Consider the following 13,964-nt stretch of genomic DNA (forward strand, 5'->3'; position numbering starts at 1 on the left):
ACTCTAACTGAACTTTCTGCAAGCATAGGCAAATTGGAAGTGTGGTCACGTGAAGCAAACTTAGTCATTAATCCTTCCAAGACTAAGCTGATGTTATTATCTACTCCGCAGTTATCAAAGGTCCATCATTTAAACACTGAAAAGTTCGACATCACAATCAACAGCATCACCTTGGAACGAGTGACCACCACTAAATTATTGGGGTCTCACATCCATGAGCATCTGAACTGGGAAGGAAATGTCAGACAAGTAGCCGCGTCCTGCTATGCTACTCTAACAACCCTAAGGAAGTTAAAGAACATCCTGCCTTTCCATATCAAAAAGAATCTGGCACAGGCACTGGTTCTAAGCAAGCTATATTATAATGACATAATATACCACTCACTCCCGGATTATTTAATCAAACGTCTCCAGAGAGTACAAAAGGTTACAGCTAGTTTTGTGCTTGGTAGATTTGTGTCATCCGAAGACATCCTTACGAAACTCAAATGGCTTCCCGTAAAGGAACAACGCGAATGGAACCTACTTAAGGCAACTCACAAAGCCCTTCACAACCCATATTGGCCAAGTTATCTGAAACTTAATGTATTTCAACACGAAAGATGCTTAAGATCTAGTAACAGCATTCAGTTAGAGAGATCTTTAATTAATAATACTCTACAGGACCAGACTGCAAGTTTATTTAACACGTTGCCCAGCAACGTGAGGTGCTGCCAAGACTATATTAAATTTTGTAAAGACACCAAAAACAATATTTTTAAAGGAGAGCTTTAGAACATCTGGCATAATTTTAATTATTTATTTATTCATTTATTTATTTTGTACATCTTAAAACACAATTTTATCTCGTTTACATATAGATATAAATTTTTAGATATCTTTTAACCTTTTTACAATTGTAAATTTAGTTAGCATCGGGCAGGCGAAGAGCCACCCTGTGGATATACTGCCCGAAATGCCATTACTATTACTACTACTATTACTACTACTATGTGCTGACCTTCGCGAAATATAACTCTCTTCATAAAAACAAAGTCACCCGTGCTTTAAAGAGGAAAACTTACAGTAAGCAATAACGTAAGCCTCTTTAAAAGAAAATTAGTGACTTTAACAGTATACTTTCACAATGATCTTTTCTCCTGACTTCATGCCCACATGCACCACAATCAAAAAAACTTAAATCCATGCATTACAATACAATACTATCATGAAAATAACTTTTTTACAGAGTTGCAGAAATACTCGCGCGCTCATTTGATAATTTTTATTGTCAATAAGCGGACAGACGCATGAATTTATAATTTATGAAATGTTCACGCAACAAGCGAGAGCGCACAATTAATTTAACAATTTGTTATTGTAAAAACAAATTGACGTCAGTTCTTCATGCGTCTGTCCTGTTATTGACAATGAATTTCGTCATAACATTGTCAAAGTAGTCCGCGGATCCACTCAGCTATCGCCTCGTGGTTAGTGCGCTAGGTCTCCGGATCGTGCAGTCCGGGTCTGAGCCCTGTCCGGGGACATTACGTTGTGTCCTAGGGAAAGACCCGTTACTCTCAAAGTGCCTCTCTCCACCCAGGTGTATAAATGGATACCAGCAAACTTAATGCTGGGGGGTAATTCTGCGATGGACTGACATCCCATCCAGGGGCCCGTTTTCCGAAAGCCCCGGAAACTTTTCGGGCCCGTAAAGCCATTCTTTGTTCATCCGTATCTAAAAACGGAGAAGTGTATAAGCCTGAAACTTCTTGTATGAAGGGAACCTATGTTCATGTTAAGAAAATGCGAATAAAACAGCTCTGTAATCGTAGGGTTCGAGATTTTACTATGGCTTTCTGGGCCCGAAAAGTTTCAGGGGCTTTCGAGAAACGGGCCCCAGGGGGTGTAGTAATACTCTTAGTCGCCTCATGCTACAGAAACCAGGATAAGCTCCGGCCTGATGGGCCACTTGGCTCGTACGCAAACTTTCCTTATACAACCTCGTAAGCGCAGTTCGAGTGAGCCTACAGTGGGGGCAGGTTATTCCCGCAGGGCACTTTCATGTATAAGTTATATAAAGCAATCTATAACCAAGCAATCCGGCTATGACCAAGCTTAAAAAGGAGGAGCTCATAAACAGCATTTTACGCTACACATATATTGCTAGCACAGGGAAATGAAAAGTGATTGTCCGACAAGGATTTTTAGTACCTTTGCCATGGTTCGATCCATTCAAAAAAGACGCCTTGACTTTCCTTCGCATCCTAGTCCCTAATTAAGAATTCTAAGTATACGCTAGGCAGTGTAAGTCATGCAGTAGCTCAGTATTGTTACTTATTAAAATTATTATTTTTTGCCATATAATCTGTTTAATACAGGTGCAGGTTTTATAACCAGGTACACGTTCTATAACCTGTTTAATACAGGTATACCGTACTGGTGAAGCTGAGCGTCCATATCATGAGGGTTTCTGTAAAATGGAGATAGAGATCCGGTAGCTCAGCCAATCAGATTGTAGCATATGCATTAGTATACGAGTAGAATTCTACTAACTACTGTTATTAAATCTAAAGCTCGAATGACTATGTATGCAACCAAAAGTCGCTGAACAAAAACTAATTCAGCAATCTCTGGAATTGAGTTGTGTGACTACAGTTTGGTTAAGTGGGAATCGAAGCTTATCATATATACAGGGTATTTGTTATCACTGTTAGCATTACGAGAAAGGCTAACAATTTCTCCAGGGTCCTGTGCGGGGATACACCGGAACACCTTTGATCGATTTCCTGAAACAGACGTGAAAAGAATCAAGTGAGCTATTGTTAACAACACGTAAAAGCGTACAACAAAATAATTCAATGGAACTTGCTATGTCTATTTGAATATGATTTCCTGAGGTTATTAAATGGTTACTCGATAGGAGAAAAAAGTGATTACCATAGAAACTGGATATTTTTGATGTGTGGCGAGTTTGATTGTGATATTTGCGAAACTAGCTAAAAAGTCTAATGAGTTACTACTTTCTAAACAAACCACTTACAAACCTGGATACCCGCGACAAAATGATACTTCATTTTCCCGATACAGCTATTTCTGGACCATCCCAAGCATTTTCAAACAGCTTTTAACCAATCTTGCCTTAATCAGATCGATAGGAAAATTACACCAATAATTGGAAATGGATTGCAGATTGGCATAATGTATTTCTTAAGGCAATCGATATTTCCATGAAAACAATAAACCAAAGAATCGAAAACTATGAATTTTGTCCCAACCAAATGCACGTGATATGAAAAAAAAAACAAATACCAGTGCCTTAAACTATTGTGTATGGCAAGTAGAATATGCAAGAATTAAAAAATTATGTAAATTTGATCTCGAGTAAATCGTAAAAACATCTCAAATCATACTTGTTGCCTCATAATAATAAATAAACCTACAGTTGAACACTATTTTGATGACTTTGCTTCAAATAACACCAAACTGCGTATTGAAGTTATGTTTTGATGTCATGAAAGTTTCGTTGGTATTCTTTTTGGTAATCTCACCGATGAGACTTTTTCTTAAGGTCACTCCCATAATAATTTGTTGGGTAAGCTTTGATTTTGGTATTATTTGAAGCAACATCATCAAAACAGTGAAATGAAATTGAAGCAGATACACATGTAAACTGCTGCTCTTAGAATTCCTGATGCAACGTCCAAGAAGCAAATGAAACTTTTATATTATAAAACGTTTTTGTGTCTCATTATAAGAGGTACTCTTACATGGAAGTTCAGTATAGAGACAAATTTGCGCTTGGCATCTGTAAACTATAATTTTCTCTCACCGTATGCGAGCTTTCGTTACTCCCATTTGGCCAAGTAGAACTTCGGTTTAGTCCAAGCTGAAGTTCGTGTTTAGTCAAACGAAACTTCGCGAAATTAAGCAGCACTCTTTTCACTTAGCCAAGCGAAGTATCATGGAAATGTAACCGGCATTTTAGCAAACGTTCGCTGAAAGTTCGCCAGAATTCGAAACAAATTCGCTCGCGTTGCTTTTGTCCTAGTGTAATTCGCAAGACGGACTAACCTGGGACAAACAATTAGGACTGCTCTGTCCTTGTGGAGAAGATAACTCCAGGGACCACTTATCTGCTTTGTAAGTGCCTGTAAATGATGTAACTTCACCAAACCTGTTGTACACTTGTCTATACACAAAAACAAAACAAAAAGAACGTAATTATATGCCGTTTCCTATAAGTTTTGTTTTAGAAATTCAAATAACGTCCAGTTGGTTCAGTATTACGTACAGTACCGGGAAAGAACAAAGAGACATAATTATTTACTCTTTGTAAGTGATTTATAGTTCATGGCAAGCTAAGAGATCGTACTGAAACTGGTAGCGGCACTTGGCTGTTTACCAGCATGGTTGAGGAGCTTTGGGTCAAGTGTGAAACAACTGCATGAAGCGGTCAGAGCAGGACTTGAATCTGCAAAATCTGGAACCCTGATGAAAATTCTAAGTCTGGATGGTTGACTGAACGTTCAAACTGACTTACTTCAAAAATGCTGCTGTATCTCCTCCGTCAGAATCACTACCATATCCCACACCCCAATGCCAATTGTGTCCCACTTTTTTCACGCGGTTCAGGTCTCCACTGATGAGACCTTGATTGCCATAAGGAGCAACCTACAAATACAAATAGGGAGCTTAAGCAAACCACGACGACGACGGCAACGAGAACGTCACCAAACAAAAGGTTTTATGAGTAAAACAATAGCTGTGGGAGCTTACGAATCGACGACTTTTTGCACGACGCCGCCGTTAGATTGCGTGACATGCTCACTGCGCATGCCTTTCTGAGCACTTCTCAGCTTCGCGCCAAAGTCGACGACGTTGGTGAGAGCGATTTGCCGGCGTCTTGGAAACAGGAGGACGTGAGATTAGTTTTCAAAGTTTTCCCTCGATACTTCGGGTATTTTTGCCAGATAATTTAAGTATCACATTAGGGGCATGTCCTTAATTGATGTTTGATTTTAATTTTATTTGCCTGAGCTGTTTTCGTTCAGGAAACGACCTTCTACAGTGCCATGGCGAACGCTATGAGTTCAACCAACACTGAAAGCGGTCAAAGCACGACACGGTATGAATGAAAAGCAAATTGCTGTATGAAAAATCTTCCATTTTAATCACGCTTCACTGAAATATAAGACATTTTCTAGAGTACAATGAATTTGAAAGGACTAATAAGTTTTAGCATTCGTGTCGACAGTTACAAATAAGGACTAAATTGCTCAACTACAGAGCTAGGCGATTTTTCCTCTGTTGTTTTGAGTGGTCTTATAGCCAGCCTAATCTTTTAGAACACAAATTTCTCTAAACGTGCAGCTGTACTTTCTTTTCTGCCATGCTAGCACATTTTGTTGGTCTGTCTTGTGTAGTTTTTTTTCTCGATCTTCTGAGACAAAAAAAAATTTGCAGGTCGCGCATAAACGTCGTCGTCTTTACTGCGAATCGTAAATTCAAATTTCTACAGGACGACGACGCGAGACTATAAGATGACCCAACGGCGCCGTCGTGCGAAAGTAAGCTCCCTAACGTGAAACGTGGACGACGACGGTTAATTTTTCGTATTTCCATTTAGAATTGAACCCCGTCGTGGCATATTTAGCTTGAGCACGTTTTTAGAGCCATTGGCGTACTGCAAAGATCTAGACAATAGCGAATTTCGCTTGCAAAATATAAATTCATTATTTACCAGGCGTCGTTCTTGGTGTCGTCGTCGTCGTCGTCGTCGTCGTCGTCGTCGTTGTTTAAGCTCCCTCTTTTATTTGGAGGATTAGAGAATAATTTTAATTTGTGGTTTTGAAAGACTGGCGGATAAAGGGTCACTGAATAAACAATACTGTAAATCTCTCATGAAATATTTGCCCGTATTATCCAATTCTTCTTGATACGGTACAAATAACGCGCAAAATGAGGACAGGGAGTTTTAGCAAACCACGACGGCGACGGCAACGAGAACGTCACCAAACAAAAGGTTTAATGAACAAAACAATGGTCCTGCGCGTGCGTTTTGAATCTTTGAACGTATCTTTGCCGTCGTCTGCAAAACAACAACGCGTGAAATGACAAAGTCGTACGTATTTTGGAGAACGTGTACCTCAATGGCTAATACTTCGTTTCTTCCTTTGGAATTGAACGTTTTCATTGCATATTTAACCTGAGCAAGTTTTTAGAGCCATTCGCGTACTGAACAGATCTACAAAGTTGCGACATTCGAGGGTAAAATATTAATACAGTTTTTACAAGGCGTCGTCTTCGCCGTCGTCATCGTCATTGCTAAAATTCCTCAATATCTCTCGTTAAAACTCAGCACATCAGTATGTGGTGTGGACGGGCCTGGTATTTGTTTTCCGTCTATGTTCTGCAATATTCGCAGTTTGCTAATAAGAATCGTCGGACAACTTCCACAGCACTGAATACTACTACTGTTCATCCCTCGGTACACGTGCTCTACATTGACAAATTTTTGAACAACAAAACAATTATATCCTACTCATTTCTGTAGAATATCCTCTGATTTAATCCCGGTGGCTCTGCAAATTAGTATCAGCCGATATTCCTCGCGATTGCCCAGGATAATTAGAATATAATTTTACTTAGCCTGCGAGTAAGCTCACGTTGGAGCACAAGCGTGCGCGGCGTGGCCGCGAGTGCGAAATCCCTCCCGTCGGATTGCTTTGCTCTTCGCCGCTCGCGCGCGTGACTCAGAGGTGAGCCTGCTAGCAGACTAACTTTTACTAAAAGGAAAACATCCACTGAAACATTAAAATTGTTTCTGTATTCAAAGACAAGTTACGCGTAGCGCGTGTAAATGAATACCACCTGTGGGATCTGATGAATGTGACTGGGCCTGAGTATAAGAACTCGTGGTAACATGTTTTACTACATAACTGAGGACACATAGTTACTGTATTGTAAATAACTCTGGAATTAACGTAAGGCAGAATGTGGCGTCCTTGCTCTTATTTGTAGAAGGGATTCGGAGTCGCCAGCAAGTCTGGAATCAGCTTAGATTATTTCTATACCTCGCAGTTATTTGCTACTCACCAGGATAACTATACTGATAATCAGGTCAGCTGGTAAATTGAGAGTCCAGTGGACAGGATGGTAACTTCCAAGCACGATTATAATTGGTCTGTCTGAACTTCCTCGACCCACGACATTGACAGTGGCGTCAGCGGGTGATGGAGGGCGTGTGTTGCTGACTTCGTACACAGATAGGACGTGCACTTCGTACAGTGGGGAACTGTTCCTAGGAGTACAGCTGTAGACTGTCTGGGCGGGTTGGTTGTTATACCATGGTTTGGCAAGGGCTTTATCACTATTCAGGAAGATTTTGCACCCATCTGCGTCAGCTAAAGAGAAGTACGTGTGCAGTTGTCAAAAAGCTAGCGCTAAGACCGAACATTTCACGTGATATAACAATATTACGCTGTCTTCTTAGGCTACGAACTCACCAATGCGAAAACGAACGAAAATATTTGCGACCACACCAGCATTTTCGTTTTGTTTTCACCTGTCCACACTTATTCATTCGGAAACAGATACTTTTTAATACGTTTTCGTCTATCGTCCACACTAGAAAACGCCCAAAAACGCTGATGGAAATGACAGTATTTGGCGTTCTTTTCGGCACCGTTTTCAAAACCTCCGTTTTAACTGTCCACACTAGAAACGGAACGTTTTCAAAACGCTCCACTTTCGAAACCGTTTCCGAAAACCTCCATTTTCATCAGCGTTTTCGGGCGTTTTAGTGTAGATTATAGAAGAAAACAACACGCTACAGTGTGGTCGGGACCTCAGCTTTAATACTTTAGATCGTACATTTATTTTGCATATATATTTTTCAGTTATTAGTATTTTCAGGCGACATATCACGTGTCCTTTAACTTGGGTCAGTTCAGGTAACTTACTGAGAGTCTACTCTTAAAAAACTACAGGGACCAGATTCCAAACAACACCTGTAAAAGCCCTTCTTTTCCTGCAAAATCCGAGACAGGCAACTATAGAAAAAATTACAGTCTAAACTTATCAGAATTGATAGTTTTAAAATGTTCACAACTACTTTGTCTTGAACATTTTAAACAAAATAACTGCAGCAATTTGTGTTCTTTGCTCGCCTTTTATTTGTTCTTCAAACATTTCGTGTTGAATTCGAGCAAGGTTTTTTCACTTGATTTGTTGCGAGAGTGAAAAACAACTTACGTAAGCAAATATTCTAATCATAGTCTTGGCCAGTACTAAAAGTTATCTACCGGACTAGGGTCGGTCTGTATAGAGAAGAACTGTGACCTCGGACTTAAAAATACTGCCCTCGGCGTTAGCTTCGAGCAGCACTTTCAAGACCTCGCTCACAGTTTGTCACTTTACGGACCTTCCAGACGGCAAATAACATATAAGTACAACTTACGGTAAGGCCATACACCCTTTATCCTTCGACTTAAATGTGGAAGCCAAGAAATGTTGTCACTAATGTTGCGGCTGTCTTGCGGTGAACCGGAGTGTGATTGATTGGTCTTTATTTGTCCATAATACTATGACAGTTGAAGTCTGCAATAACTAAAAAGTTTGTACCTTGTGGGGAAGATAAGGTCAGTGACCATTGATCTGCTCTGTAAGTGCCGGTAAATGACGTCACTACACCAAACGTGTTGTGTAATTGTCTGAAAAAGAAGGAAAAGTGCAGATAAGTGCGTACATGCAAAACTGTGAGTGATAACCATACACTTTTACGACGACGTACAATTTTCTGTTTGCCTACCTCAGAAGTCCTACTGTATCACCTCCCCCTGAATCGCTTCCAATTCCAGCATCCCATTGTGAATCTCGGGTACTTTTTCTTTCAATGACTTGCACTTGGTTGACATCTCCTTTAACAGAACTTTCATCCAAGTAATATGCAACCTAAAAATAGAACACAGGCCTTCATTTATATCTGGAAGGGTTATTTTTTCATAATTATTAAGGCGATTCCCTGGATTCATTATAGTCACTGACTAAACTTCTACTAAAATAGAATTAATCATATTTAAGAAAATTTTGCAGTGGACCTTAAGAAAGGACTGTAATAAGTTGTGAAGCAGACAATACATAATACAGTATTTGTTTCCTCAGTATTATATATCTTCCGGATGCTACTTCTTACTTCAAAATCTGTACTCGTGGTCTGCATTCGTGAACACGCTACTGGTCTACGTCTAAACAATCCTCCCCCTCCTTTAGCCAAGAAGTGGGCAGCAAAATGTTAAAAAATAGTTGAGGTGGTGAAGTTGGCCAAAAAGGGTCTAGCTATAGATTGTTAAGGCTTCTTCAAAAAATATGCACATTGTATTTTCTCTCAATATTATTAACTATAAACGAATTCCATAATATTCCTGCTTGGAATGACACGATGTGTACAGTCTTCAAGTCTTTAAACGGTATGTCTGAATGATTCGTTGGTTTTAGTTCGCGTGGTGTGCTCACCAGAATAACTTTGCTGATGGTAATGCCAGCTGGTAAATTGAGAATCCAGTTAACGGGTTCGTAGCTGGCAAGCACCAGTACAAGAGATCTGTGTGATTTCCCTCCACTGACAATATTGACAGTAGCGTTACCAGCTGATGACGGACGTCTGTTGATGACCTCGTACAAAGACAATACGTGGACTTCGTACTCTACAGAACTGATCCCAGGCGTGCAGCTGTAGATTGTCCCTGTGGGCTGGTTGTTATGCTGTGGTTTGGCAAGGGCTTTATTTGTATTTATCTCGATTCGACATTCATATGCATCAGCTAAAAATGAGGAAACTTAGTATAAATGCATGGCGAAGACCGAAATTGGTGTGAGGTATGTGGAGCCTGCAGTGCTCAGAGATTACCTATTCTTTTAGTGCTTATTCAACATTCGAGTTTATAACGCATAGCAGTCGCAGTCTTGTCTGGTATAGTAACAGCACCAGCCTTTTGAGTTGGGTTATTAGAGTTTTCAATGGAACTTGCTTTATATCTTCAAGCGAGGTATTATCTGCACTTTATCTTGAGTTGTTCACTTTGAGTTATTAAAAGGGATTTGATCAATCAATACATACATACATACATACATAGATACATACTTTATTTGGTTTCGCAGGTTGAAAAGATCTGGCAGCTGTTGGCTGATGTGGACCTGCGCTACTAATCAATCAATCAATCAATCAATCAATCAATCAATCAATCAACCAATCAGGCAGTCAGTCAGTCAGTCAGTCAGTCAACCAACCAACCAACAAACCAACCAACCAGCCAGCCTGCCAGCTAGCCAGCTAGCCAAGCAGGCAGGTAGGCAGGCAGGCAGGCAGACAGGCAGCCAGCTAGACAGCCAACCAGCCAACCAACCAACCAACCAACCAACCAACCAACCAACCAATCAACCAACCAACCAACCAACCAACCAGCAAACCAGCAAGTCAGCCAGCCAGCCAGAGAACCAAGTAATTTATTGGGAGAGTAAAAAAAAAAAAAAAAAAAAAACCAACTTACGCAAGCAAGTATTGTAGTCGTAGCCTTTGCCAGTGCAAACACAGTATTCGTCTTTACAGACAGACTTCATGTTGTAACTTCCAGGGCAATAATTGGAGAGACATTTCTGTCTGGGAGGAGTTGCTTTGGGTGTGGGTGTGGTTGTGGTAGTGACTATGAGGCTGCTGTAGTTGTTACTTAGGCCTTAAATTGACAGTAGAAGAACAAGTTAAACCGTAGATATTACATACTGCCCGGGCATAATTGACACTTAATGACTGGTCCCTTGGGGAACGGTGAATTTTGTTTCCCGAGAATCTCAATGTTTTCTCATTGAGATTCGAGGGAAACAAAAGCGATTTGTTATGTAGAAAAACAAATCGGTCAAACCGGTGGAAAAAGAAAATAAGTACTTAATTGAAAAATGACGTGCAACAGCGGTCAACATTTTGCGGGTAACAGCGAGCTGTTTCCCGTTTGACGTCATAATTTTCGCAATGTTGCCGGGTGCCGCTTCTTGTTGGTAATTTAACTAAAGAATTTTTACCTTGTGAAGAAGATAACGTCAGTGACCATTTATCTGCTTTGTAAGTGCCGGTAAATGACGTCACTGCACCATAAATGTTGTGTATTCGTCTAAAAAAAGGACAAGTGTCGATAAATTCACACATGCAAACCTGTGCGAAATAACTGTAATTAACAGAAAGCAGAACTTCTTTGTTTACATACCTCAGGAGTCCCACTGTATCTCCCCCGCCTGTATCTGAACCATATCCCATGCTCCACTGTGAATTACGGGTTCCTTGTTTTTCAACAACTTGCACTTGGTTCACATCTCCACTAACAGAACTTTCATCTATGTAATAAGCAACCTAAAAATGGAAAAAAATTCTTTATTTAGACCTGACAAAAACACTACAGTGAAATTAGTCACATTTCAGTATGCATATTCAGCCGGTTTCTAACACCCTGGGTAGTTTTTTAAACAGTCCTTCTCTCACATTCAGAGGTGGGCAGCAAAGTCTTAAAATATGGCTGCGGTGGCGAAGTGAGCCAAAAAAAGTGCCTAAATTGAACAGTCGTTTTTAAAAGGTATGACTTCTTTTATTTTCTAGTTTTTGATTATACAGCTGAAAATTCTGAAAGTACATCGCAGAAGGTACACACCAGGTTTCTTCAGGGGCGGATCCTGGAATTCTTGAAAGGGGTGGGGGGTGGCGTGTTGTTCACCTTAATTGGTGTGGATGACGAGCGCCGCACACGCGATTCCACGTGCCCTTCTTGGTGGAGTTCGAGGCCTTCCCTTCCCGGAAATATTTATCTGATTTTACCCTCTAAAATACCATTTCGGATATTCCTGACATTTGAAAAGTGTTTGTGAAGATATGGTATAAAATCTGGAGTATGCCTCATTTCTTAAAAGAAAACAAAAAATAATCAGTAATGCGGTTGCGAAATGTACATTTTCTTTTCCTAACTTGACAGTCAATTGGTGAGAGTGAAACAACTACGTATAAAACAATTTTATTCTATTATTTTTATGCACAGTCAAACAAATAACAAAAAAAGCTGCTCAAATGAGGGGGGAGGGTGCAGCCCCCTCAACCCCACCCCTGGATCCGTCTCTGTGATTTGAAGCTAACTATTTTCTCCTAATCTTTATCACTGCACTCTGAAAGAAACAAATCATATTTACGCTTAAAATGACTCAAGTCTCTTACTTATAAGACTGAAAATGATTCGTAGGCTTAAGTTCCCGCCGTATACTCACCAAGATGACTTTACTGATGGTAATGCCAGCTGGTAAATTGAGAATCCAGTTAACAGGTTCGTAGTTGGCGAACACGAGTACAATAGGTCGGCCTGACTGGCCACTGCTGACGATATTGACATGAGTATTACCGGCTGATGGAGGGCGTGTGTGCCTATTCCCCTCGTAGACAGACATTACGTGTACTTCGTACTGTGTGGAGCTGCTGCCAGGCGTGCAGCTGTAGATTGTATGGGGCTGTTGATTTTTATATTGTGGTTTTGCAAGAGCTGTATCAGCATTGACCTTGATTCGACAACCATGCACATTAGCTGAAAATTAGAAAGTTCAAATGCCTCAGCTGACTGGGCGAAGAGGCCATGGCGTGATCTAAAGATTGCCATGAGCTGTTGGCAGTACTCTTTTCGCGCTTAGTGAGAGGCACTTAGTTGTGGCAGGTGCGGTGGCTTCATGGTTAGTGCACTCGTCTCTGGATTGAGCAGTCCGGGTTGGAGCCCTGGTCGGGCACGTTGCGTTGTGTTTTTGGCAAGACACTTTACCCTCACAGTGTCTCTCTCCACTCAGGTGTACAAACGGGTAACAGCGAACTTAATGCTGGGGGAAATCCTGCGATGGACTAGCATCCCATCCAGGGGGGATTATCCCCGCTTCATGCTACAGAAGTCGGGATAAGCTCCAGCCTGATGGGCCACTTAGCTCGTATAAATTACAGGCTTACCCTCTTCTCTCTTTGTTGACTCTAACATGTTTAACGGAATTGTAACGCATAAAAATGCCTTGTTTTTGCCCTAGATTTAAGTTTCTAAACTCCATGCGACCCAGCAAGCATTTATCTACAAGCATTTATTTCGAGACACCCTAAATGCTTTTTATCTGACCAAGATTTCTACATAAAACAACTTACGCAAGCAAGTGTTATAGTCGTAGTCCTGTCCAGTACAATAACAGTATCCACCTTTGCAGACCGCCTTCATGTTTCCAAATTGGCCAGAGCAGTAGTTATGGATGCCTAAGCACCTTTCCCGCTGACTTGCAACGTTGGCCAGACACAAACTTAGGGCGATCAAAATACCAAGGGCAAAGGAATTCAAGTGCATGATCATTGGTGTTTTGCTTTGAAGAAACGAAAGCTTAAGTTTAGGAACAATACCATGCAGTCCCTAAGAATCAAGCCCTGGCAGGGGTGAGAGCTTGACCCTGACGCTCCCACGTCCTTGGACATTATCTGTTCCTCAATGCTCACAGTTTTCCTCGAGCTGCGCTGTGGGAAAACTGTTCACTTCTCGGAACAGATAGTGTCCGCGAACAAATATCCAAGTATATTTTCGCGCCAAATGGAGGCTACTGTTTACATATACATATTCTTTCTTCGAGTAAACAACTTCTGCATTGTGGTCTAACAACCAGAACAATCACTATTGGACCCTTGGGTGGCAAGCTAAATGGTTAAACGCAGTAACTTCAGAGAGCTAGGAACTAGCTGTTAAAAATGGATCTGGGCAAAGTTATCACTGGGTTTAGTTGGTCTGTATCTTACAAAAGACCATGCATTTACTGGATTTACCAGTACCTACGTACCTCATTCAGGATAATTGAAGGGGTGAGCGCAAAACCATGCTAAGTGACGATTTGGGTGAAAAAAAAATTTTTGCGAAAGGGCTTGAATTTTTGCACGTGGTCTTCAA

The 13,964-nt window shown here is 40.8% G+C and overlaps 1 protein-coding gene across 2 annotated transcripts in view; it reads right to left on the minus strand.

The window, feature by feature from the left end:
• Positions 1-13,964, minus strand: part of LOC145495481 (uncharacterized) — a 38,891-nt gene that overhangs the window by 18,771 nt on the left and 6,156 nt on the right. For both annotated transcript variants that reach the window (XM_081475109.1, XM_081475107.1), the window contains exons 2-9: positions 13,184-13,392; positions 12,280-12,590; positions 11,238-11,380; positions 11,056-11,144; positions 10,530-10,712; positions 9,496-9,803; positions 8,792-8,934; positions 8,605-8,693 (exon numbers count right to left, since the gene is read on the minus strand). In XM_081475109.1, the coding sequence (XP_081331235.1) occupies positions 8,605-8,693; positions 8,792-8,934; positions 9,496-9,803; positions 10,530-10,712; positions 11,056-11,144; positions 11,238-11,380; positions 12,280-12,590; positions 13,184-13,382 (1,465 nt within the window). In that variant the 5' untranslated portion in view covers positions 13,383-13,392. The remainder of the gene's footprint in view (positions 1-8,604; positions 8,694-8,791; positions 8,935-9,495; positions 9,804-10,529; positions 10,713-11,055; positions 11,145-11,237; positions 11,381-12,279; positions 12,591-13,183; positions 13,393-13,964) is intronic.

Source organism: Orbicella franksi, chromosome 8 (assembly GCF_964199315.1).
Source record: "Orbicella franksi chromosome 8, jaOrbFran1.1, whole genome shotgun sequence".
Classification (NCBI taxonomy): domain Eukaryota; kingdom Metazoa; phylum Cnidaria; class Anthozoa; order Scleractinia; family Merulinidae; genus Orbicella; species Orbicella franksi.